This window comes from Myotis lucifugus, unplaced genomic scaffold, assembly GCF_000147115.1.
Source record: "Myotis lucifugus unplaced genomic scaffold, Myoluc2.0 scaffold_6, whole genome shotgun sequence".
Classification (NCBI taxonomy): Eukaryota; Metazoa; Chordata; class Mammalia; order Chiroptera; family Vespertilionidae; genus Myotis; species Myotis lucifugus.
This window is the reverse complement of record NW_005871054.1, coordinates 12,211,206-12,233,535: the sequence shown is the minus strand read 5'-3', so window position 1 is coordinate 12,233,535 and position 22,330 is coordinate 12,211,206. Positions and strand designations below refer to the sequence as shown.

At 52.5% G+C, this 22,330-nt stretch overlaps 1 protein-coding gene across 1 annotated transcript in view; it reads right to left on the bottom strand.

The window, feature by feature from the left end:
• Positions 1-6,899: 6,899 nt before the first annotated feature.
• The window catches only part of KCNK12 (potassium two pore domain channel subfamily K member 12), a 35,780-nt gene continuing 20,349 nt past the window's right edge, over positions 6,900-22,330 (bottom strand). Inside the window, exon 3 of the mRNA XM_023746083.1 lies at positions 6,900-7,801. Coding sequence (XP_023601851.1) covers positions 6,900-7,801 — 902 coding nt within the window. The remainder of the gene's footprint in view (positions 7,802-22,330) is intronic.

The window sequence follows — 22,330 nt, the reverse complement described above, 5'->3', positions numbered from 1 at the left end:
GTGGCTGCTTCATTGAATAGCATAGCTGTAGAGACCGGACTTTATTTGTTTTAGAGGAAGCGGAGACCAAGGACAGTAGAGACCTGCAGCTCACAAGGCCTTGCACAGGGTTGGGCATGTGTGTTGAAGCCGCAGCTTTCCCCAGGAAGCTGGCCAGTCCTCAGCGGGACGCATGTCCTTCCATCCTGCATCCAGATGGCGGTCCTGCTTAGCTCCGTGTATGGAGAAAGAACTGGCACAAATTGTGCACGATGGGTCAGGTGCTTGGCAGATATTTGCTAAAGGTGGTTCTTCATAGGAATCCCATGGAACACTATTATTTCTCTTCCTCTCCCTCCTGAGCCTCAGAGTGAGAGTCAAAAGGCCAGCTTGTCCCCCATCCCCCCCTGTTTTGCTGACATGGGGAGGAGCCTTGGTGAGGGGAAGAGATCTGCTCAAAGCCCCGAAAGTGAGCAGAAGTGAGCAGAACTGGTTGCCTATGGTTAAGCCTTTAGAGATTCCACCAACCCCTCCTGTGAGCATTTCCCTCAGAATGGAGTAGGAGGGGCCAGGAGTGTAATTTCTTTGCCCAGACTCCAGTTCTTATAGTCAAGGGAGCACTATGCGGACTCCAGGCCTGTGCTTCTGCACACGGTTCCCGTCTCTGTCTCACATCCACTCCTTCTGCCTGACACTTCCTGCCCCACCAGCAGGCTCCCTGGGGCTCCCTCTCAGGCTCAGCTTGGACAACCTGCCTCGGAGAGCCTTCCCTGACCGCCCTGACCCACCTGCCTGTCCCTGGGTGGGCCGGCAGCCCAGACGGCCCTGTGGCCTCCTGCCATACTCGGCGCCCTGTCGGCCTCTCATGAGTCTGCAGTTCAGGGACAGTGAGGACTGTGCTGTCTTTCTCACCCTGTCTCTCCAGCCTCTAGCATGGGGTGCCTGGCCCCCAATTAGACAAATCCTTAATCTCTCTGACCGAGGACAAAATGAGAGAAAAGTACCAAATTCCTAGGATTGATAAGGGATAGTGAGATGAATATGCAAATCTCTTGTCCAAGGGCCTGACTGGGTAAACGGAAGTTCTTTTTTCTTATCTTCTCATTAGGAAAAGGTATTTTCACAGAAAGCTAACTGACGGTGGAAGGGAGTGGATTGGTGGTCTATCCAGGGATGCTGGCTGGGGATCTAAACTGCCATAGGAATCACAAATCACAGGCCTTAGGACTTGAAAGGCAGGTAAGCACCACTTCCTGCAGCTGAAACACCTGCCTGAGCTGATTACACGGCGGGGGCAGGAGTCCCAAAGGGAGAGGAAGGCTGATGGGGGACCTGAGCCCAGACCCCTCTGCTGCCACAGCTGGCTGGAAGCAGGGTCTTAGCTGGAAGCAGGGAAATGGGAAGGTTTCTTTCCAGAAGGACTGTAGGCCCATGTTTTACCAACTGCGGGGGTGATTCATAGGCAGGTCATGAAATCAATTAAGTACCTTTGACCAGCATTGAAAAGACCAAAAGACCAGCGTGGATGTTACTGCAGTTGAATGAAACGTTTTGGGTTGGAGGAGGCTAGAGGGTGATTTTGCAGACTGAGGTGGGTAGGGTCAGGACTTGTGTAACCTGCCAATTACTTCTCATCTCCAAGGCAACCTGAAGGAAAAGGATGGCCTGGGGAGGGGGCTGTGGAGGGAGAGAAAGCCTCGGTGGAGCATGCACTATTTGGCACTCCTCTGATGGTGGTTAAAGTGGTGCCAATAAGGACAGGTTTGCAAAGGCATTGTGGGCAGCCTTCTTCCCAGCTGGCCCTGCAGAAAGGCTCCCCTGCAGAGGTGATAGGGGCTGCCTGGTCCCTTATTGTTATGAAATTCCTCTAACAATGGTTATGGAGCACTTCATACTTTTCAGAGTTCCCAGCCTCTCATTTACTTTTCATAAGGCTCCTGGGAAGTGGGGGGCACTGCGGATCTGAGCAAGCACCGTGACTGCCAGGCGCAGGACTAGAAATCAGACCTCCGCACTCCTACATGAGTGCTCTTTCCACACCACGGTGTGAGCGCTCTGTGTGAAAGTGTAGGTTCAAGACCTTGTTTGACCATTGGAATCACCTTGGCAGCTTCCCCCAAATTCCAGTGCCTGCCTGTGCTCCTCCTCACGCCATTGAAATCAGAATCTCGGGGGACCAGGGGGTGGAGGGGGTGGGAGGAGCCTGGGCATCAGCATCTTTAAAGCTGCCTTTGGAAAGACCAGTGCACCCCCAGAGCTGGAAACCAGGGCCACATCTTCCAACTCCCCCAGCTCATTTCCTGGGCACCCCTGCCTTCTTTCTGGCCCTGGCTATCAGATACTGGCCTTGGCCCATCTGCCCAAGCTGTCTGCGAGGTTCATTGTTGCCCCCACCAACCCCTCTGGGAGCTGCCACCCAAGCCCAACCCTCCAAACAGAAGTCCCCTGGGGCCCGGAGAGGAGGTGTGAGCAGGTTGGCTCTGACAGACAGAAAGCAAACAGCTCAAGTGGTGGCAGGCTACATTTTATTCATCGGTAATTCAGATACCCTTCAAGCCCTCTCTTGGAGTGCTGCTCAGAAAAATAAATGTATTGTTTAAGAAACCCTGCAGGCCTGCCCCGCATGCTCTACCCACCCCTCCTGAGAGAACATGAAGCATAGAAAATAATTTGTAAAGCCAGGGGGAGCTTCCCTAAGGAGGAGGGGGAGGGGAAGAGGCTAGAAGAAAGGGGAAGAGGGCTTGGGTCAGGTTAGTGCAGAAATCTCATAGCTCCTCAATGCATAATGAGGCCGGCTGGGCGGGCCGAGATGCTGCGTGAGCCTGAAGGTGCGTGCCAAGCTGCTCCAGGGGCAAGAGTCCAGGCCCGAGTCCACGAGTCCACGCTGGGTTCAGCAGCTCTCCAGCCCTCCCCACCCCAGGGAATGGAGCGAGCGTGTTATATAACCACTGCAACAAAGAGGCCCCAGCAGCCTCTTCTGGGCTCAGCAGTGCCCTAAGCAATCTGTCCAGATGTGCTTTCCAGACAGTGTGCATGTGGAATTGTGCTTTTTAAAAAGAATGTAAAAAGTTACAGTAAGATGAAACCACCTGGCCCACAGCTCTCTGTGGGCTGCCCTCAGCCTCGGTTCCCCAGAACCTCGGGGCTCCTTTGGCCATGAGAACTCAGTCACCCCCTCACCCCACAGCACACAGGAAGAGGGCCCCTGCCAGGAGGCCTGACTGAGGAGTGCAGGAGCCTGGGTGAATTCAGCAGCTATTTGCCAGGGCTTGACTTGGGTTTGGGCGCTGGCTTCTGTGTAAAATACACATTCATGCAACGTGTGCATGGAACTCCCCCAGGCAGAGAAGAATTTTCCAGGCTCTAGATCTCCGGGGAGTTAAAAATGGGAAATCTTTCTTCTTAAAGTGACACAGAATAGGATTTTTCCTTGGGGAATGGAGCTAGCCGCTCTTTGTAAGGCTGGTGTGTGTGTGTGTGTGTGTGTGTGTGTGTGTGTGTGTGTTACTGTGATGTGTGAGGCTCCTGGGCAAATGCTCAGGACTGTCAGGCATTGTCCACAAGCTGAGTGCCTGAGACTGCCCGAGACGTCTGCCTCCTTTTCCAGGCCAGGAGGCTCTGGCTTCAGACATAGGGGCCTGACCTCCAGGCCTGATTAGCAAGCAAGGGCCCCATGGGCGAGCCGTCTGGGGTCAGAAGACCCGGCTATTCACCAAGACCCTCTGAGTGGCCACAGAGGGTGGCAAGGGCACCTTAAGAGCTCATGCCATCTTTGCCCCTCAGCCCCAGCATCCCAGCATTGGAGGGGGTGAGTGTGGGCCTAAGGTTAGGAAGTGACTCCTGGTGCTGGGGGAGTTGTAGACTGCAGTGAGCAGACAGCTGTGGGTCAAACTGGAGACCCCACATGGTGGGAGAGGCCACAGCACCTATGAAAATGGAGCGCTCTCTTACCCTGAGGTTCTGAAGAACCTGCACCAAAGAAGGGGGTCCCTGTCAATGCCACTGTTCCTGGAATGATGGGGAGGCCCCACCCCTGCTTGGCAAGGACTCTGGTTCTCAGTGCCCACCCTAAGCAGGGTGTCAAACAATCCCTTTAGTTGTGGTCTAAGCTCCATTAATCCCCCTGAACTTGGGAGCCCAGCTTTTCCCAGGAAGCATTTCCTGGCATCTGGGGAGCCTTTTGGCCTGAGGTGACCCACACTGATGTACTGAGATGGGGGAGGGGCCAGAAGAACATGGGCGAAAACACACATGTGCCGCTGGATCCTGAGCTGCCCTGGATGTTGGCGGACTGGTGTTCTTCTGGAGGTGGCTTCGAGGGAAGGGTTATTCCCGGCCCCCTCACACCTACGGTTCCTTCAGAAGCTTGTCCAAGCTCCCACAATGGCCTCCTTTCACAGGCAAAGTGTAGAAAAGAAGTGAACACAGCGAAGGCAGAGGCATGCGCATCGTAGGGTAGACTTCAGGAAGCACTGCTGACAGAGAAGACTGCGAAACGGGCTTCTGAGCTGTTCTTTTCTGGAGGCGGGTCCTGTTCCCTTCGGTGGGGATGGGATCCTGCGCAGCCATGTGTGTGGTCACTGGGACCACCTGGACACCTCCTTGGCCCGTCTACCTCAAAGAGCCTTGCCAGCTGGGTCTCAGGCCTTCTGTGCTGTCCCCGGGGCTCACTCCCTCTAGGTTGGCTGCTATTTGCCAGCTATTAAGACCTCACGATCTAGATGCCTCTATCATGGGGAACTCTACTTCCCCCTCTGGATGGCACTGATCCCCAAGTTATTTCTCGTTGCCTAGGTGACACGTCTAATTGGATGCCTTTTAATCTTTCCTTCTTTTAAAGGGATGAATCTGACACTTTATTTCTAGGCCCTGTGAGAGGGCCCTGCCCTAGAGAACGTGTGCCTGGTGTGCAGTCCCTTCAGTGTGACCACAGCCGTCACTCAGACTCCGGGCGGGTGTGGGGTGGGGAGGCAGGGGGGCGGGGGATGCTCAGGAGCTTGCCTGACAGTCACAGTGGATCCAGGAAGCATGGCGCTCCGGAAGCCTACCCTTCAGGATTTAGCAACACTGGCCTCTCTCCTGGCCACTCTGCCTCCTTGGCTTCATCCCCTGTTTAGGGCTTGTGTTTAAAAACCTATTTCAGCTCAAATTAGAAATTACCCAAAGTAGCTGGAGAGTCATTTTTTTTCCTTCTGCCATGAACTAGAAGGGAAAAGGGGAGGCTGACATTCAAGTGTGACTCTTAATAGTGTGTGTGCATGCGTGTGTGTGTGTGTTCCAGACACATATGCTTTCCTCACTGCCAGGGAGGGAGGTTTCGCAGCTTTCAATGCCTCTCGGGCAGACGGTGGTGTGAGGCGTCTGGTGCTTTCTAAGACTTCCTGTCAGAAGCTGTATATATATATGCTGTTGGGTCATACCATGTCTGACTAGACTCTGGCATTTGTCCTTGGGATCATCATCTTTCCAGATGAGAAAAAGGAGCTGAAAGTTTTGTTCCTTCATAGTCCAAGACCTCCTTCCTTTCAATAAAGGAGGGGGATCTGGCCCTCCTCCAGGTCAGTGACCCCCGTGTGGCAGAGGGAGCGTCTGGGAGAACCTGTCCCTCAGCTTGAGGATCATCCAGAGCAAAACTGGAATCCTAAAATTGTTTCCATCTTCCTGTTCCCCAGCTGCCTCCCTCCCGGCTTCCTCCACCTCCAGTACATACTCTGTGGAGGAAACACATTCACTTGATTATCTGTGCGGGCCAAAAAGGGTTTAGAATGGGATGTGCCCCCAAAACATTATGGGCTCTGAAGCCCAATTCTCTGACATGTGTAAAATGGCTGCGTTGGGTTCCTGGTGCCCCCAGGGTGCAGCTGGCAGAGCCCTATTCAGAGAAGGAGGGTGGGCTGGGGCTGTGCTCTGCACCCTCAGGCTCTCTCTAAAAGGGAAAAATGTCGAACTGATCAAGAGTTAAGGAGGAAAAAGAACCCACACTAACAAAGCAGAACCTTGTCTGAGAAGACGCACATTCCTGGTTAATGATGAGCAGCGACCTGGTGGGTGGTGCTGGGGAGAGAAAGCAGGGTTGGGGGGTTCAGAGATACGCCTGGAGCCTCTGAGATCAGGCAGCTGACGCAGAGCTGGGGCTCCTGCAGCCCAGAGCTCCCCTCCCGCAGGCCACCCTGATTTCCTTCATTACAAGTAGCTGCCCTGGGTACTGTGCTAAGAGAAAGACAGGCTGAGAAAGGCCAGCTAAGCAAGCCCCTTACCATTGCCATTTCCAAATCTCGGAAACGCCACAGTCCCCGAGTTGGTGCTTGTTTCATCTCATTGCGTAATACTACACCACTTGTGTGTAGCGGCTGTGCTATATATACACGCCAGGAGGTAACAGATGGCTCTCCCCACCCCCATCTGTCAAAACTGTGACTATATCACTTCTAACGACCAGAAGGAAGCTGCTGGGCTGGGCCAGGATTCTAAATGCTGCGGAGGTAACTCAGAGCCATGTAAAGTTGCACCATATGTTTTGGGGTTGCCGGCTGCTTATGCGCATGGGGACCGGGTTGAATGCCAGTCTGCACAACCCAGGACTGGCACTCTCCTGGCTGCGGTACGCATCGCGTGAGGGTCTGGGTGCCACTTTTTCTCTCCCTGGAGGAGAATCTGCTGGGGGCCACGGTTCTCCAAGAGGGGACCCACAGGAAAACAGGTTCCCAAAAAACCTGCCCCTGATAACATCAGGCCCGTCCAAATAGTATTTCTTCAAAAAAAAATTTTTTTTTTTGGTTTCATTTTATTGGATAAAGATTAAGAAAGCGCCAGCGTCTGAGAGAAGGAAAGCAAGCCACGCCTGGTGGCACGCCAGCCTGGAGGGGGTCCCTGGCGCACGCGGCGAGGCGGACAGACGGACGGGAGGGCGGGCGGGCGGTCTACCTGGAGGCGCTGGTCTCGGCCAGGCGGTTGTTCATGATGCCCAGCGCGCCCACGCCGCCCGAGAAGCCGTTCTGGCGCGTGTTGACGCACACGCTGCGCGGGTAGCCGTTGGCCGTCTCGGACAGCTGCTTCTGCAGCAGCGCCAGCGATACCTTGTTGGAGGCGGTGAGGTCGCGCATGGAGATGAGCTCGCCCGACAGGCGGCGGCCCTCGGTGTCGCTGTCGCAGGTCCCAGGGTCGACGCCGAGCGCAGTCAGGCGGCGGCGCAGCCTGGAGCCCGGGGTGATGGCGTTGCGCCGGGCCAGGGGCGCGCTCGGCGCCGGGCAGCAGCGCGCGCAGCAGCGGCAGCTCAGCTTGCGCAGCATCCAGTTGAGCACCTGCTTGATGAGGATGGAGATGACATTGAAGAGCGAGTAGATGCAGCACACGCCGAGCAGGATGAAGAGGAAGTTCCCCAGGCGGTACAGCCCCTGGTTCCGGTAGGCGGCGTGCTGGCTGCTCACCAGGTCCCCGAAGCCGATGGTGCTGAAGGTGACGAAGCAGAAGTAGAGCGAGTCCACGTAGTCCCAGCCCTCCACGCTGGTGTACATGGCCGAGGCGCAGCAGGACAGCAGCACGGCGAACAGGCCCAGAATCAGCAGCACGTGGTACACCGAGGGCTTCCAGCCCGCCAAGCAGTCGGCCTCCGAGAGAGCAGAGCCGCGGCCGAAGGTGGCGGGCAGCAAGCCGCTGCGGCGCAGCTGGTGCTCCCGGCAGGCGCGCATGATGAAGGCCAGCAGCGAGATGATGCGCTCCAGGAAGAGGTTGAAGAACAGGATGGTCCCAGCGCAGCCAAACAGCCCATAGGCGATAAGGAAGGCCTTCCCACCCACTGTGGCGGGGGTGGTCATGCCGAAACCTGTGGAGACAGGGCAAGGGTCAGGGAGGTCCCGGCTGGGCAGGAGGCCCTATGGGGTGGGCGCTGTGTATATGCAGGTGATGACATGGCTCCTGTCTGGAGTGGTATCACTCAAGTGGAGGGGAATCAGTATTCAGACATTTCTCTCCCTTAGCGGCACTAGACATTGTTTCTGATCTTGGCAGCCCATAAACTGTTGGAGGAGACAGGGCCCCTCCTCTTGGGGATTATAAACCAAAATGGGCGAGGCAAGGTGGTCACTAGGAAGGACCCATCAGGACACAACAGAAACCACTGCACAGATGCAAACCACTGAGATGCCGCAAAGCAAGTGTCACCTGCTCTTCCACCCCTCCAATCGGTTTTTTTAATGTAACAGTGGCACACCTGGGCCTTGTTAGGATAGAATGCCATAAAGGCTTCATTTTATATGGGATTTCTGGGGACCAGGTAGTGTGTTCAGTCCAGGTAGCTATATTTGATGGTCTCTGAAAAGGGGTTTATGAAACTGACAAAGGATTGTTTGAGAAGGAGGCCACAATGGTCAGAGAGTAAACATGGCTGCCGTTGAACGTCAGCTTCTCACCCAAGGACCACGTCATCCTTGCTCACACTTGCCAAGGGAAAGGTTTTGGTCCAATGCGGGCCTGTGCTGTGTGTGTCTGGGGTTGCTTTTGTCTTGGCAGGTCTGTTCTGTGCCTGGGCAGCTGCTTATTTGCTTTGAACTCTTATAATTAAGTCTTAACTTACCCACTTATTCAAAGCACAGTCTGTAAAGGAGATTCTTTATCAATTGATTTCTGCAGAAGGCTCTGCTCATGCCATGCAGGGCCGAACAGAGTGGCAGCTCTGCGCCTCCAACCTGAGCTCTCAGCCTGCTGCTGGCTGTAGTCTCTCTGTGGGACTCATGGTTGCCTGACTCTGGTTATAGGAGGGGGTTTCATCTCTTTGTAGGAAGAGTCGCTGCTGCTTGGAGTCTGAGCTGAAAATGAATCATCTGTCTGAGTAGCACTATGGCACCTGTCAACACCTCTGCAGCAGAGGTCAGAAGTGAATTCATACCCAATGTCAGGAGGGCTACCTGTGCTGCTAGTGGGGTGGGGCCAGCCCCAGGAAGTGTGTGTGGGGTGTGCGTGTGTGTGTGTAGGATTTTGTCTCCCTGGGCTTACTATTTCCTTAAAAGGGTCTGAGAAAATATTTTTTAAGAGTAATTCCTTAAGCCTGTGTGTTAATCATTCTCTAGATTCCCTGGAGGAAATGCCCACTTGCCTGACCGTGGTCTTGATCTTATGCCTAATGACTCAAGTCAGGAGAAAATCTTATGATCATGACCCTCACGTCGAGGAAGATGGATTATATCCCTAGATTTAGAATTTGGCCACAAGAGAATGAAAAACCAAATTAGCAATGTAACCAGGAATTTGATAGAGGAATTTTGCTCCTCTTTAAAGCCAAATTCAAGTTCTTAAGTTCATTAGAAAAAAAAATCACCTGATTTACTTCTTAGGTGCAGGTTTGCTTTCAACGGTTTCAGTTACCCATGATCAACCATGGTCTGAAAATATTAAATGGAAAATTCCACAAATAAAAAATCCATAAGTTTTAAATTATCCACCGTTCTGAGTAATGTGGTGCAATTTCATGCCATCCTGCCTAGGACGTGAATCCTCCCTTTTTCCAGCACATCCACTCTGTATATGCTTCCTGCCCATTAGTCACTTAAGTAGCCAGCTTGGTTATCACATCAACCAGTATTGCATGAGCATCTGTCCTCCTGGATGTCCCTGAATGATGGAACCAGAATGAGACCTGTTTCTCCACCCCCTGTTCTCCTTCTCTACCGAGGTAGGGCCTCTACAAGGCAGCACCACCAGATATGCAGCTGGAAGATCAACCGCCACCCATTCATTCATTCCTCAGCAGACATGTACTGGTGACATAGTTTGGCAGGCCTCATACTAGGCTCAGGGATCTGGTGGAAAACCAGACAGATGCAGTCCCTACCCTCACAGAGTCTCTGGGTTGCCTTCTTAGAGGTTTTGTACAGATGCTCACCCCTCTGCTGCCAGCAGCTCATCCCTGAGCCAGGGCACAGTTTTTCCCTGCTGCCCCCACAGAGAGGCTGGGCCAGAACTTGTCTTGGGGTCTTCCTCATGGTCGTGACCGCAGGCCTAAAATGATCTCAAATGCTTGATTGGCTGTGATTGTGGCACTGTCTGCCCAGAAGTGGGATAGGCAGGTCACAAGGTTCTCTGACAACACAGAGGGCACCAAAGCAAATGTCCCTCTCACTGGCCCAATTCCTGAGTCTGAGCTCTGGGGAAGCTGAGGCCCTGGGGTCAGGCTTCCTGCTGAGGGCAGTGGGGTCCCTGCCTGGATGCCGCTTCTCAGAGTGGAGGAGTGGTCCCCTGAGCTCTGACAATCTGTGGGAGCCAGGCTGGCTTTGGAGAGGGGCCTTGAAGCTTCAGGCAGAGAAAAGACAAACCCAGCCATCCTGAGAACCCCTCCTTCCCCAATCACACCCTGCAGAGGCGTAATCTGTCCCCGGGTTTGCACCAAGCCTGCTATTTTGTTTATGCCACAATTGATCTGCCATCCCACTTTGCAAAGAGCAGACACTTGGGGGCTTATTGTGCTACTTTGACAAAAGCTGTGAAGCTCATTTGCACAGCCTGTCTGGTGCCGCCTTCGCAAATGGGGCCCTAGTGACAGGGCCTCCAGAGTTCAACTCTAGGAATCTGGAATCGAGATGGGGAGGCCAGCTCTGATCTGTTTCGGTGGCTCTAGGTGGAGCCTCTTTGCCAGACGCTGGACACATCAAATCCCTCCAGCCACTCTGTGAGGGAAGCATCATCAACCCATCAACGTAGACCAGGACATGGGCCAAGGGAGTTGAGGGTGCTCCCCCACATTATAGTTTGTAAGTGGCTGAGCTGACCCTGGAGCCCTTCCCACTGTGCCAGAAAACGGGAAGTCTTGGCTCACCACCTCAGGCACCTTGTCCTGTTGGTTCTGTAGTATCAGCTCTGAGGAGGAGAAATATAATTGACAGTCCAATCCAGGGTACTTTTGAGAGTAAAAAGACACTACTAATAATTGCCCCAGAACAGCATGTATAAACCAGGGCTGTTCCAAGCAACTGGAATGCATGATTAAAAAGCAGATTCTGCCCTAGCCGGTTTGGATAGAGAGTCAGCCTATGCACCAAAGGGTCCCGGGTTCAATTCCAGTCAAGGGCAGGTACCTTGGTTGCAGGCTCCCCCTGGGCCCTGGTCGGGGCTCCTGCAGGAGGCAATCAATCAATGCGTTTCTCTCACATCAATGTTTTTCTGTCTTTCCCTTTCTCTTCCACTCTCCCTAAAAACCAATGGAAAAATATCCTCAGGTGATATCTTTCATGCAGATTTCAAGGCAGGTCCCACTCCAGAGGTTTATTTAGGAGGTCAGGAGAGGGACCCAGGAATTTGCATCTAGCAAATGTCCCCTGATGATTCTGATGCAAATGGGCTAAAGCACTTCCTTTAAAAAACAATGTTATATGGTATCCCCAGTGCCCCTTCTGATTGGAATCTGTCCAATTTCAAATATTAGATTTATTGAGATACTAGAGGCCCTATGCACGAAATTCCTGCAAGAGTAGGCATGAAATTCCTACAAGAGTAGGCCTTCGCACCCCTGGCTTCGTCCGGAAGGTTGTCTGGAAGGACGTCCGGATGGTCATTCCGCTGTTTGGCTATTCGGTCAATTTGCATATTATGCTTTTATTATTATAGATCGTAGACATAAAATGGTAAGCTATTTAAAGTGTACATCATGATGCTTTGTTGATCTTTCCTGACTGCCCAGAGGAGGGATTAACAGCCTCACTTTAATAATCAAGCAGCCTGAAGCTCACACCCAAGGCCAGGGCAGCAGCCAGGCCTTCCAGTGCCCCTCCCTCTCCAAACACGGAACAGAGGGAGTGTGGGTGGGCTGTGGGGTGGAGGGTGGAGGGTGGGGCTGCTGTCAGGCTGCTCTGTGGCTGGAGCTCAGACACTGACTCTCAAGGAGAAAAAGGGAGGCTTCTGGCCATGCTCCATGGAGGAGGGCTGGCCCTGAGAGGCTTCCCTAGGACCCTCAGGGCTGTCCATGTCATCCTTATCCAAGTCACTTTCCTGGGGAGGACAACCAGCTTGGATAAATCCAGAACCTTTAGGGAGAAGAGGGGCTGGAAGAATGGCTGGGAAAAGTCATTAAAGCATTCAGTGAGGAGTGAAAATGTGGAGGGAGATAATAGTGGCTGATGGTGTTGAGCCCTCACTATTTCCAGGCACTTTGCCAAGACTTCATGTGTATCAATGCATTTCATCCTCACAACAACTCCGAGCCACTCACTCATTCTAAGTCACAGCTTTTCCCCTTGAATTTTAACATCCCTGAAATCGGAATGGATCTTACAATCGATGGCCTGACAGTTTATTTGACAGCATTTAAAATTCTTAATGGTATGTAGTAGTGGTACATTTGTCATCGATAGTGTCTTAGATTTGATGAATGACACTGAGAATGATTATCACCCCCAATTGTGAGATTAATAAACACAGTCATTTAATAGGTAAAGATACTGAGGTTAAGTAACTTGCCCAGATCATAGAATAAGCAAGTGGCAGAGCCCAGATTTGAAAGTAGAGGAAGGAGCTTGCCACGTGATGAGGGAAAAGCCAAATGCACAAGAGTTGGGAGAAAAAGAAGCAGGTTGCTTCTGGCTGGCACAGCAGTTTTGACTCTGGCTGCACAATCGAATCACCTGGGAAACAAAACTATCCCCAAGGCCCAGGTGCACCCAGACCAGCCTCTTCGTACAGTGATTGGGAAAGACAGAGAGGAGAAGGTACTCGTATTCAGGCCTGAGGGGTGGGTGGTGGTTTGAGAAAGGCGCGCCCCACTGGGAGGGTGCACAGGGCCGCTGTGTGGGGGGTGCGGCTTGGCTGGTCCCCACGGCAGCTTGGGCCTGCCCCACAGACAATGTGCAGCAATTCTTGCTGATGGAGTGGGTGAGCCTGTGCAAGAAGGAGAAGGACAAGGCGGAGGGACTTCCCCCCACCTTGTACTGGGGCTGAACTTGAGCTTCACCTCCAGGAGAGTCTCCAGCTCCCGAGCCTGGCATCTAGAAACGGACAAGCACTGAAACCTCCAGCTGCAGAAGCCAAGCTCAGGAAGTCTCCATTCCTGCCGCTTGGGAAGGGCACCGGCACCTCCTTTCTTGGAGAGGTGCGAGCAGAGGAGGCTGGGAGCAGGGGCTGTGGCCTCACCCTCTGGCGCCATGTGAACATGCTACTTCTCCCTCTGAAAGTGGCCTGATGACCGTCTACCTCGGGAGGCTGCTGTGAGGAGTAAATGAGTTGGTTTCCCCATGCTTCCCACAGTGCCTGGGCCATGAAAGGTGCGTAACACACAGCAAGCTCAATCAGGAAGCTCCACGTGCGAGGCGTGGCCTTTGCATCACAGCTGAAGTGCATCACGATTTTACCTGATGCGAGATCCAGACAGGCCTTGACGAGGAATTTTGGACGACAAGGAAAGACTCCCCCAGGACAGACTCTATCATTGACTTGCTGCCCTTTCACCTCGCTGGGCCTCAGTGGTTCCAGGTGAGTGGCAACATCCCCTCTGGGTTTGCCCTGAGCTGGGGGAGAGGCCCTGCTAGAGGGAGGCACCACCTTCTCTGGTCCCCAAACTGACTGGCAGCAGGCAGGGTGCTGGCAAATGGCACTCTTGGGAAAGTTGAGGCCGGGCTGCTCTGTTTGTTGGCGTTTGTGGACTGGTCTAAGTTGCACACGAGATGGACAGACAGCTCCCCGAGGGCCGCGTGCGCGGTTCCCTTTGCTCAGAGCCGGTGTGGGGCTGGGCTGGTACTGGATGCTCCATGACTCAGGCCGAAGAGGCAGCAGCCAGCAAGGCCAAGGAGGAAGCGGGGCCCTCCCCATTTTCCTGTTTGCTTCTGGCTTGTTCGATGGGGCCTTTGGGAGCATGTTCTCTGAGGAGGGTAGGAGGGCAGGTGGGGGTGGCTGAGAGGGCAGGGATCTAGGAGGAGACTGAAGCCCACAGGCTGCAGGCGGGTGAGTTTTTACATCAGAAAAGTTTGGGTAAACTGTGAGCAATGGGCAAGTGATCCTGAGAATTGCCTTTGGGCCTTGGCACTGCTTTCCTCGCCAAAGGGGTGACTTGATCCAGCCCCGAGACTCTGCACTTCATCTCTGTGATTAAGGCTTTCTCTCCTCCCCACAAATCATTCAGCAAAATGAGTTATTAAAAGCTGGGTAACCACTCCTGCCTCCGGGGCGGCTCCTCCTGAGTGACCTCCCGGGAGCAGCTGTCAAGCCCTGGGAGCTGGAGCTGGCAGGAAGGTGACTCACTTACAGAGCCCAGCCTTGCCCTGTCCCCTCCTCCCTCAGATCTGTCCCTGTCTCTCTGTGACTAATTCAGAAGTGAGATCACCGCCCTCCCTCCCCCCACCCCCCACCCCTCACAAAAGGAGCAGAGCCCTAGCCTCAGCCCAGAACTGTGGTAGGAGACTAAATTCAGGGCCAGGGAAGACAGGGAAGGCACTAACTGAAAGCCGGCTGTGTGTCAGGCACTGTGGCGACGAGGGGAGCAGGACAGGCAGAGCCCCAGCCTGCACAGCCCCGTGTCCAGCAGACGTGTACCACGAACGGTCTCTCCTCCACGCCTGTGCACCTGCCATTCCCGCCTTTCAAGGTCTGCGACAGCTTGACTTCCTTTCCCTTCTCCTCTCTGCATCCACTCATCCCCTAGCAGCACGTTCATTTAGTCATGTGCTGCTCGCGGTGGCCCGGTACCAGTGACTACTGTCCCAGGGCACCATTTAAGCCTTTGCGTTTTTCTGTGTTGTCAATAAGGACACAGCCCAGGTCTCAGATGTCCTTTCAGCCTCTGTGATGCAGGCGCCCAGGGGACAGCTGCTAAATTCCTGACAGAACTGGCAGTTTGTCTAATGGTCACCAGCAGGCACTGTACCAGAAACTTGTTTCATCTTAGTTTTAATGAATTCACCTACCATATTCTTGAGGCCTGCAATGTGCCAGAAAAGGGCTGGGAAAGGAACATGGTAATGTGTGATATTGTCCATGCCCCGCAGCCACATGAACACACCTGAAGTTGAATAAAATTGGGTGTACTGCCCTAGCCAGTTTGGCTCAGTGGATAGAGCATTGGCCCATGGATTGAAGGGCCCCAGGTTTGATTCTGGTCAAGGGCACATACCTCGGTTGCAGGCTCAAAACCAATCAGTGTGTCTCTCTTGCATTGCGCTCTCTCTCTCTCTCTCTCTCTCTCTCTCTCTCTCTCTCCCTCCCCTTCCCCTCCCTTCCACTGTCTCTAAAAATCAATGGAAAAATATCCTTGGGTGAAGATGAACAAAACAAAACAAAAAATTGAGTGTATGGACTCACTACCACAAGGGAGCCGGGGCACCCCGGGGAGCTGTGGGGCATCTCAGCCAGCGGGCAGCAGAAAGGACTTAGTCAGAATTTGGGCTTGAGTTAGGCCACTCTGGGGAGGGCTCAAGGAAGCAAGGCTGTGCTGTGGATTGGGTGCTGCAGGGAGCAGGGATATTTCTGGGATTGGGTCTCTTGGTATTTCTTACCTAGGAGGTGGGAATAACAGATAGGAGGTGGGAATTAACGGATAGGAGGTGACAAGACCAACGCTGTGATTGGAGAGGAAACAGGAGTCGCTCACCTTAACCAGATAGGGGTGCTGGGTCATTTTTGTGTGTGGTTTGGAAAATGTTCTTCTTTGGTCTTTGTTCAGAGATGGTTATGGGTGAGTGGTCTTGTTTCCATCTCACTCGGTCATGGTCATAAAGCAGCACTGTCTGATGCAGGCGTGCCGTGTGCTGGAGGGGTGACGTGCCACATCTCAGCACCCCAGCCCTGCTGTGAGTGCCAGGCCCGTGCCCTGCTCTCCAGGGCTGCTTTCAACTTCTCAAAATGGTTCTGCGCTCGGCATTCCAGCACAGCATTTTATTGGATGCCACTCATTATTGCTTTCTAAAGAAACTCCTTCCAATCTTCTACTTTATTTGGCTCTAACTGTGCATGCGTGTGAACACACAGGTATTTAATTCATAGGTGGAGCACGCCTCTAGGTTGTGGAAATATAGGTGATTCTTATTTTAATTATCTTCTGTATGTTGTTATAAATATTTCACACTTCCTGTGGTGCAAACGGGGCAGTTACTACTTTTAAAACCAAAACTTCTCCCCCAACAAGCATTGTTATTTTTTTTTAATTTATAAATAAAAATGAATACGGCAAGGCCCCTGTTCTCAAGAGAATGACACCCTATGAAAACGACAGCATAGGAGACATCACAGGAAGCCAAGACACAAGAGCAAAGGTCTGGGAGGGCTTCCCAGAGGAGGTGCCACTGGCCGAATAATAAAGATGCCTTAGCCAAGCGGGTGGAGGTGGTGGGGGAGGGTCTGTGGTTCTGGATTGGGATGTAGAGTCAGGATCATATGGATAAGGTGACCCAGGGATGTCTTCACACAACAAATATTTACATGCCAGGCACTGGCTCTCCCCATTAAAGGCCATGAACGAGAGCCCGGAGACCCTCAGCAGTAAGGATGCTATCTCTATATTAAGTCAGGTCATCAGGAAATAGCAATGATGGACCCTATTATCCTTGCTCTCCACTGCGACTGAAATGCTTTCACTGTGATTGAATGTTTCACCTCCTGCCTTTGGGAAGGAATGGTGGAAACACCCATTTGAAGATGATGTCAGTGTCTTTTGCAAAACCAAAGGAAAAAATTCATTTCCCATGTCCCTTATTTAAAGATGCACTAGATTCGTTTCTTCTTGAATTCAGGATCTGAAGTGTTGGTTTTCTAGGCGCACTTGTGCCCTGGCTCCCGCACACTGAGTGCCAGGGTTTGCCGGCTCCGTGGACACTCAGAGCCAAGGTAGTGTGAGCAATTGCTATCGGACTGTGTCCCGACAGCTGGCACATTTCTCATCAATTTTGATTATTTTTGGCTTCCGTAATTCGTCCCTCCCCCTTCTTTCTCCTGTTCACAACGTCTGTTGAATACCTGCTATGTGCAAGCACTGGGCTAGGTCACCACCCTGGCCTCTTTGAGCATACAGTTCGGCTTATTCTAGTTTTATCACTTAAATCTGTTTACATCCTTTGAGGAAGTAAGCTGGCTTTTAGTCACACGTAATAAGCAACAGCAATTTCCGGAAATCTTCAGGTTAGCGTAGTCCCACCAAATATATGGAATCTCTTTCTCCAAGGTGGCCTTTAAAATGCAGACTGACCCTCCTTTGCCCAGGAAGGTTCTGACATGTGTCAGTCTGAAGGCAGAGGGATGGCCTCCATGGCCTCTTGTTCCCCCAAATGCGTAAGTTGAAGCCCTAACCCTGCAGTAGCTTGGAATGTGACTGTAGCTGATAGGGCAAAGAGGTGATTGAGGTAAAATGAGGTCGTGCAAGTAGGCCCTGCCTATGCCTGGTATCCTCATAAGAAGAGGAGAGTAGGACACAGACATGCACAGAGGGAAGACCATGTGAAGACACAGAGAGAAGACAGCCACCTACACGTCAAGAAGAGAGGCCTAAACACCCCAATCCTACTGCACCTTGAGCTTGGACTTCTGGCCTCCAGAATTGTGAGCCAGAAGCCCCCGGGCTGTGCACTCCTTCGTGGCGACCAAGCGGACTGATGCGCCCGTGCTCGGCTGCAGAAGCCTGCATGCTGCCCCTTGTGCATCCTGTGTTTTACAGCAGCGGTGGCAGCAGGAAGCTCAGATGCAAAGCTTGGTTTCTGAGCTACGATCAGGAGGCTGTGTTTATATTTATCCTGCTAACTGCAGGGGACTATTTATATACAGAGAAATAACCTCCCAGGCAAGATGGGGGCAGCCAAGGAACCAGCTGCTTCCGCCAGACCTGCTGGGCTCCTCCAGCCAGGCGCACACGCTCAGGCCCTGCTCAGGCCCCTGGGCCCCTGGTCCTCAGGTGTCTCTGATGCCAGCTCTCCTCACCCCCACTGGGGGCTTGGGCTCCAGGGGTGGAGTCTAGTCTTCTTAGCACAGGGGACTGCCCAGAGCTGACTGCTTTTCACAAGCTCTCCAGGATGTGCACGGCCCCAGGAGCAGTGCCTTTGTCCACAAGTCACAATTCCAGTCTCACTGAGATCCAACACAATCCTGGGTATTTAGTAGGTGCTCAATAAACAGAATAAGTGGTGTTGGGGTTTTTTTAAAAATAAAATCACAGTAGTCTCCCCTTGTCCATGGCTTTGCTTCCAGTGGTTTCAGTTACCCACAGTCAACCACAATCTGAAAATATTAAGTGGAAAATTCCAGAAATAATAGATAAGTTTTAAATTGCATGTGTTTCTGAGTAGCAGGATGAAATGTCATACCATCCTACTCTGTCCGGCCCAGGATGTGAATCATCCCTTTGTCCAGCATATCCAGGCTGTGTACGCTACCTGCCCACTTTATAGCTCTCTGGGTTACCAGATGGACTGTCATGGTATCGAGGTGCTTGTGTTCAAGTAACCCTTATTTTACTTAATGGCCCGGAACTATAAGAATAGTGATGCTGGCAATTCAGACCTGCCAAAGAGAAGCTGTAAAGTGCTTCCTTTAACTGAAAAAATATGTATGTATGTATGTATGGGAAAAATCATAGTGTACATATGGTTGGTACTGTCTGCTGTTTCAGGCATCCCCTGGATCTTGGGACTTATCCTGAGTGATAAGGGGACTACTATAGTGCAGACTCAGACCTTTATAACTGTAAGGTGCCTCTGCCACTGTCCTCCCTTCTTGCTCCGCTTCCTGGAAGGTCTGAGGGGAGGGTCTTCTGGGGGTGGGGCCAGCCACCCTGGGCTTGTTCTGGAGTCTTGCAGCCGGACAGAGCTTTCAGAAGCCTACGGGAGTTTCAGCTGGACCCTGGCCTCATTGCACACGTTCTCGTTTTATCAGAGAAATCACGGCTGCACAGTGACTCTTGAGGGCCTCAGCAGGGACAGCGTGTAACAGGGGGCGGCGCCCAGGCTCCTGCTGCCTGCAAAGCACTCAGGTGTGGGGGGAGCAGTGCAAGCCACAGGGACCAGCAGAAAAGAAGGAAGCCCGCCGGTTTTCAGCGCTGGCTACTGGAAACACTTCATACCCCGGGCAGGTGAATGCTCGGGTCAGTCTGCACCCTGAAATGTGGATGTGATGTCATTAAAGGCATTACTTGAGGTGGGGACTTTAACTTCCTTGAGCAGGTGTGTTAATGTAACTGCGGGAAGGAGCTGCCGGGGCACTGTGCCGCAGACCCTGTCGCAGCCACCGCCGCAGCAGAGAGCAACCCCAACAACAAGCACAGATGACAACTGCTTTTAGCTCTGATCGCTACACTGTGCTGCTTTCCTTACTTGGCTTCTATGGGATTTATGGCTTTAAAGGCAATTTTCACACACAGTTTATTTCCTCCCAATTATCTATGAGGCCGGCGCTATTATCTTTAGTTTTCAGATGCACAGTCTGAGCCTCTGAATGGCATGGTCCAAGGCAAGAAAGTGGGGGGGGGGTGTCAGAATTTGGGCGGTGGCCTCACAGTGGCTGACCCTCCCTCTGCAGGTCTCTGATCTCTGACAGCACTGTCCAGGGCTCTCAGAGTAGAAGCCTGTCAGAAGCTCAGCTGTCCTGCTACGTGCTCCTGCCCCGTGGCTGGACAGACACCCCAAAAGGCGATGGGGTGTGTTCCCCCAGGTGTGGGTTCTGTTGGCTCTTTGGGAAAAAAGGACATGGGCGATCAGGGTGGTCATGAGGCTGTGGACGCTGCCCATGGACTGGTCTCCTGGGAGCTGGGCCAGCAAGCTGGGCTGGGGTGGGTCCTCCCTCCTGCTCCTCCCTGTGGCTGTGATTCTAGGGGTCTGTAGAAGGGTGTGTAACATCTTTAAAGTCTTTATTTCCCATCTCTCTGCCAATGAGTGAAGCACCATCCACCCAGCTTCGATTCTCAGAGCTGCTTCTGCTGATGATGGGAGGGGGGCGGGGTTCTTTCCACCACGAAGGCAGGAAGACGCCCTGGGAGCAGGGGACCCCCAGATGTGGTGCCGGGTCCCTGGGGCCTGCCTTCCCTCAGCTCTGGGTGGCAGTGAAAAGCCAAGCAACATTCTAGAAACACCACCACTAATTTCACCTCTCCTTTTGGACTGTCTTTCCCTTTTCAGACGAAAGCGAAGACTGACCTTCACCCCGACAACAGGCTCACAGACATGCCAGCCCTCCCCTGTACTGCCCCGTCCCCCCCAAACCCCCCTTAACACTCACATGATGTCTCAGGGATCAGCTAGGCCAAAGGAGTCCTCACGGTACCAGTTCTTAGTGTAGTCTCAGCCCGTGCCTCAGCCTCATAACCAGGGGGAGCCCTGGCGCCTCTGTGCGGGCCTCCACCTGTCAGCTCCGAGTGTCAGGGACTCTCCTTTCTCTTTCCAGCCCCACCTTCCCAGGCCCTCGAGATGGCCAGCGCCGTTGTTCCAGTGTTCTCACTAAACACATCAGTCCTGTGTGCTTTTCTGCCTGCGCAGCTCATAGATTGCAAAAGTTAGAATTTCATGAGATACATTTTAAATGCCGTTTGTTGGCAGACATGGACCCAGCATGAGCGCTCTGTAATCTTCCAGCTTCCTGAATGGCCCCCCTGGACCTAACACGTATCACGCACCAAACATAACCCACCTTCTTTCCACCCCCCAGACAACCAGTGACTCACTCACTCACACGGTCTTCACCAGGCCTCTCCTTGGAGGTCCCTGGGCTAAGGCTGAGGGGGATGCAGTCGTCCTCCTGACAAACTACAGCACATCTCCAAGGCCACTGTGCTTCCAAACACAGGGGTGCTTGGGAAAGCTTATGTGTACGTCACATGTCAACATAGGAAAAGAAAGATCCCAAATTTTGTCCAGAAAAAAAAGACTCAAAGGCAAAATCTCCATAGTAGTTCTACTTTACTGGTGGAAATATGTGGGAGTTTTTTCTTTTACTTCTTTGTGCTTCTTTCTTTTCAGGTGTTCTATAATAAGCAGATATTACTTTAATGAATTAAAGATGATTCCTTTTGTCATTATTTGTTAGGGCCGGGTCTAACAGGCTGGTGGGGAAGGAAGTCACACAGGTGTGGTCAGATCATCAAAGGCAGAACCGAACGAGGAAGGAGGGTCAGGGAAGCCTGTCAGGGTGGGCTCTGCAGAGGAAGTGGCCCTTGACTGCTACCTGGACTTGGGTTGAGGGAGGGGAGAGGACAGGAGAGGGCATTCTGGGCGGAGGGAGGTACTGCTGTAGTAAAGACTCAGAGATGCACGGTACCAGGTTCTGTTTGACTCGAGATGAGGGTGCAGCAAAGGGGAGTGCTGACCACACTCGGCCGTGGAGGGTCTGGGTCCAGTTTGTAGAATCCTGGAGGAGACCGGGCAGGCTGCTGCCAGAGGAGGGACCCTGTGGGAGGCCTGGATATAGCTCAGTGTCCTTCTCCAACTCAGTCATTTGGAACCTTTTATGTCTCTAAATTTCTCATCATTCAGACAGCGCCAACTATGCCGTGGAGGGTGGGGTGGGGGTGGCATGCTCACTAGCTCGTCCATCTGAGAAGGTCCTTTAACGTCTCTTTGCCTCAGTTACCTCATATGTAAAGTACGGATATGAATTGTACCTACTTCCACAGGATGGTGAGGAGTAAATGAGATAAAGTGTGTACAGTGCTTCACACAGGGCTTGGACATGTTGACCACTTGACCTGTGAGAGAACAAGGAACAGAATTCCTAAAGATAGGGGATAAGGAAGATGGGAGGAAGGGAAGGTGGTAGAATAAAAATGCCTCGATTTCATGAAAATTCCTTTGCTTTCTTTGGGTAAGTAATTTGCTCAGGAGGCCAGCTGGCTTATCTACATGCTCTCTTGAAGAGGAACCCACCCCACATTCATCTCCCAGAGAAAAAGACCACTAGGGACAGGGAAAAGCTGTAAAGGAAGCAAGAACTTAAGTGCCATGCTGGCCGGTTTGGCTCAGTGGATAGAGTGTTGGCCTGCAGACTGAAGGGTCCCAGGTTTGAATCTGATCAAGGGCAGATGCCTGGGTGGGGTGAGCTTGATCCCCAGTAGGGGGCGTGCAGGAGGCAGCCAATCAATGATTCTCTTTCGTCATTGATGTTTCTATCTCTCTCTCCCTCTCCCTTCCTCTCTGAAATCAATTATGTATATGAACTCAAGTGCCCCCAGGACATCCCCTCCCCCATTCTAAAACTTCCAGTGGCTTCCCAGGGCCTAGAGCTGTGGGGCCGTGATAATGTGGACTCCTACAACTCTGCAATGATTGCAAAGGTGTCTGAATCTATTTGTTCACTGAGCATTCTTCTCAGCCCTAATAACTTTCTCCTACATTCCTGTGCTATTAGTTTCCAAATATATGTAAATGTAAAACCATTAATGCATTTAAAAGTGGTAGTGAGTTAATTCAGA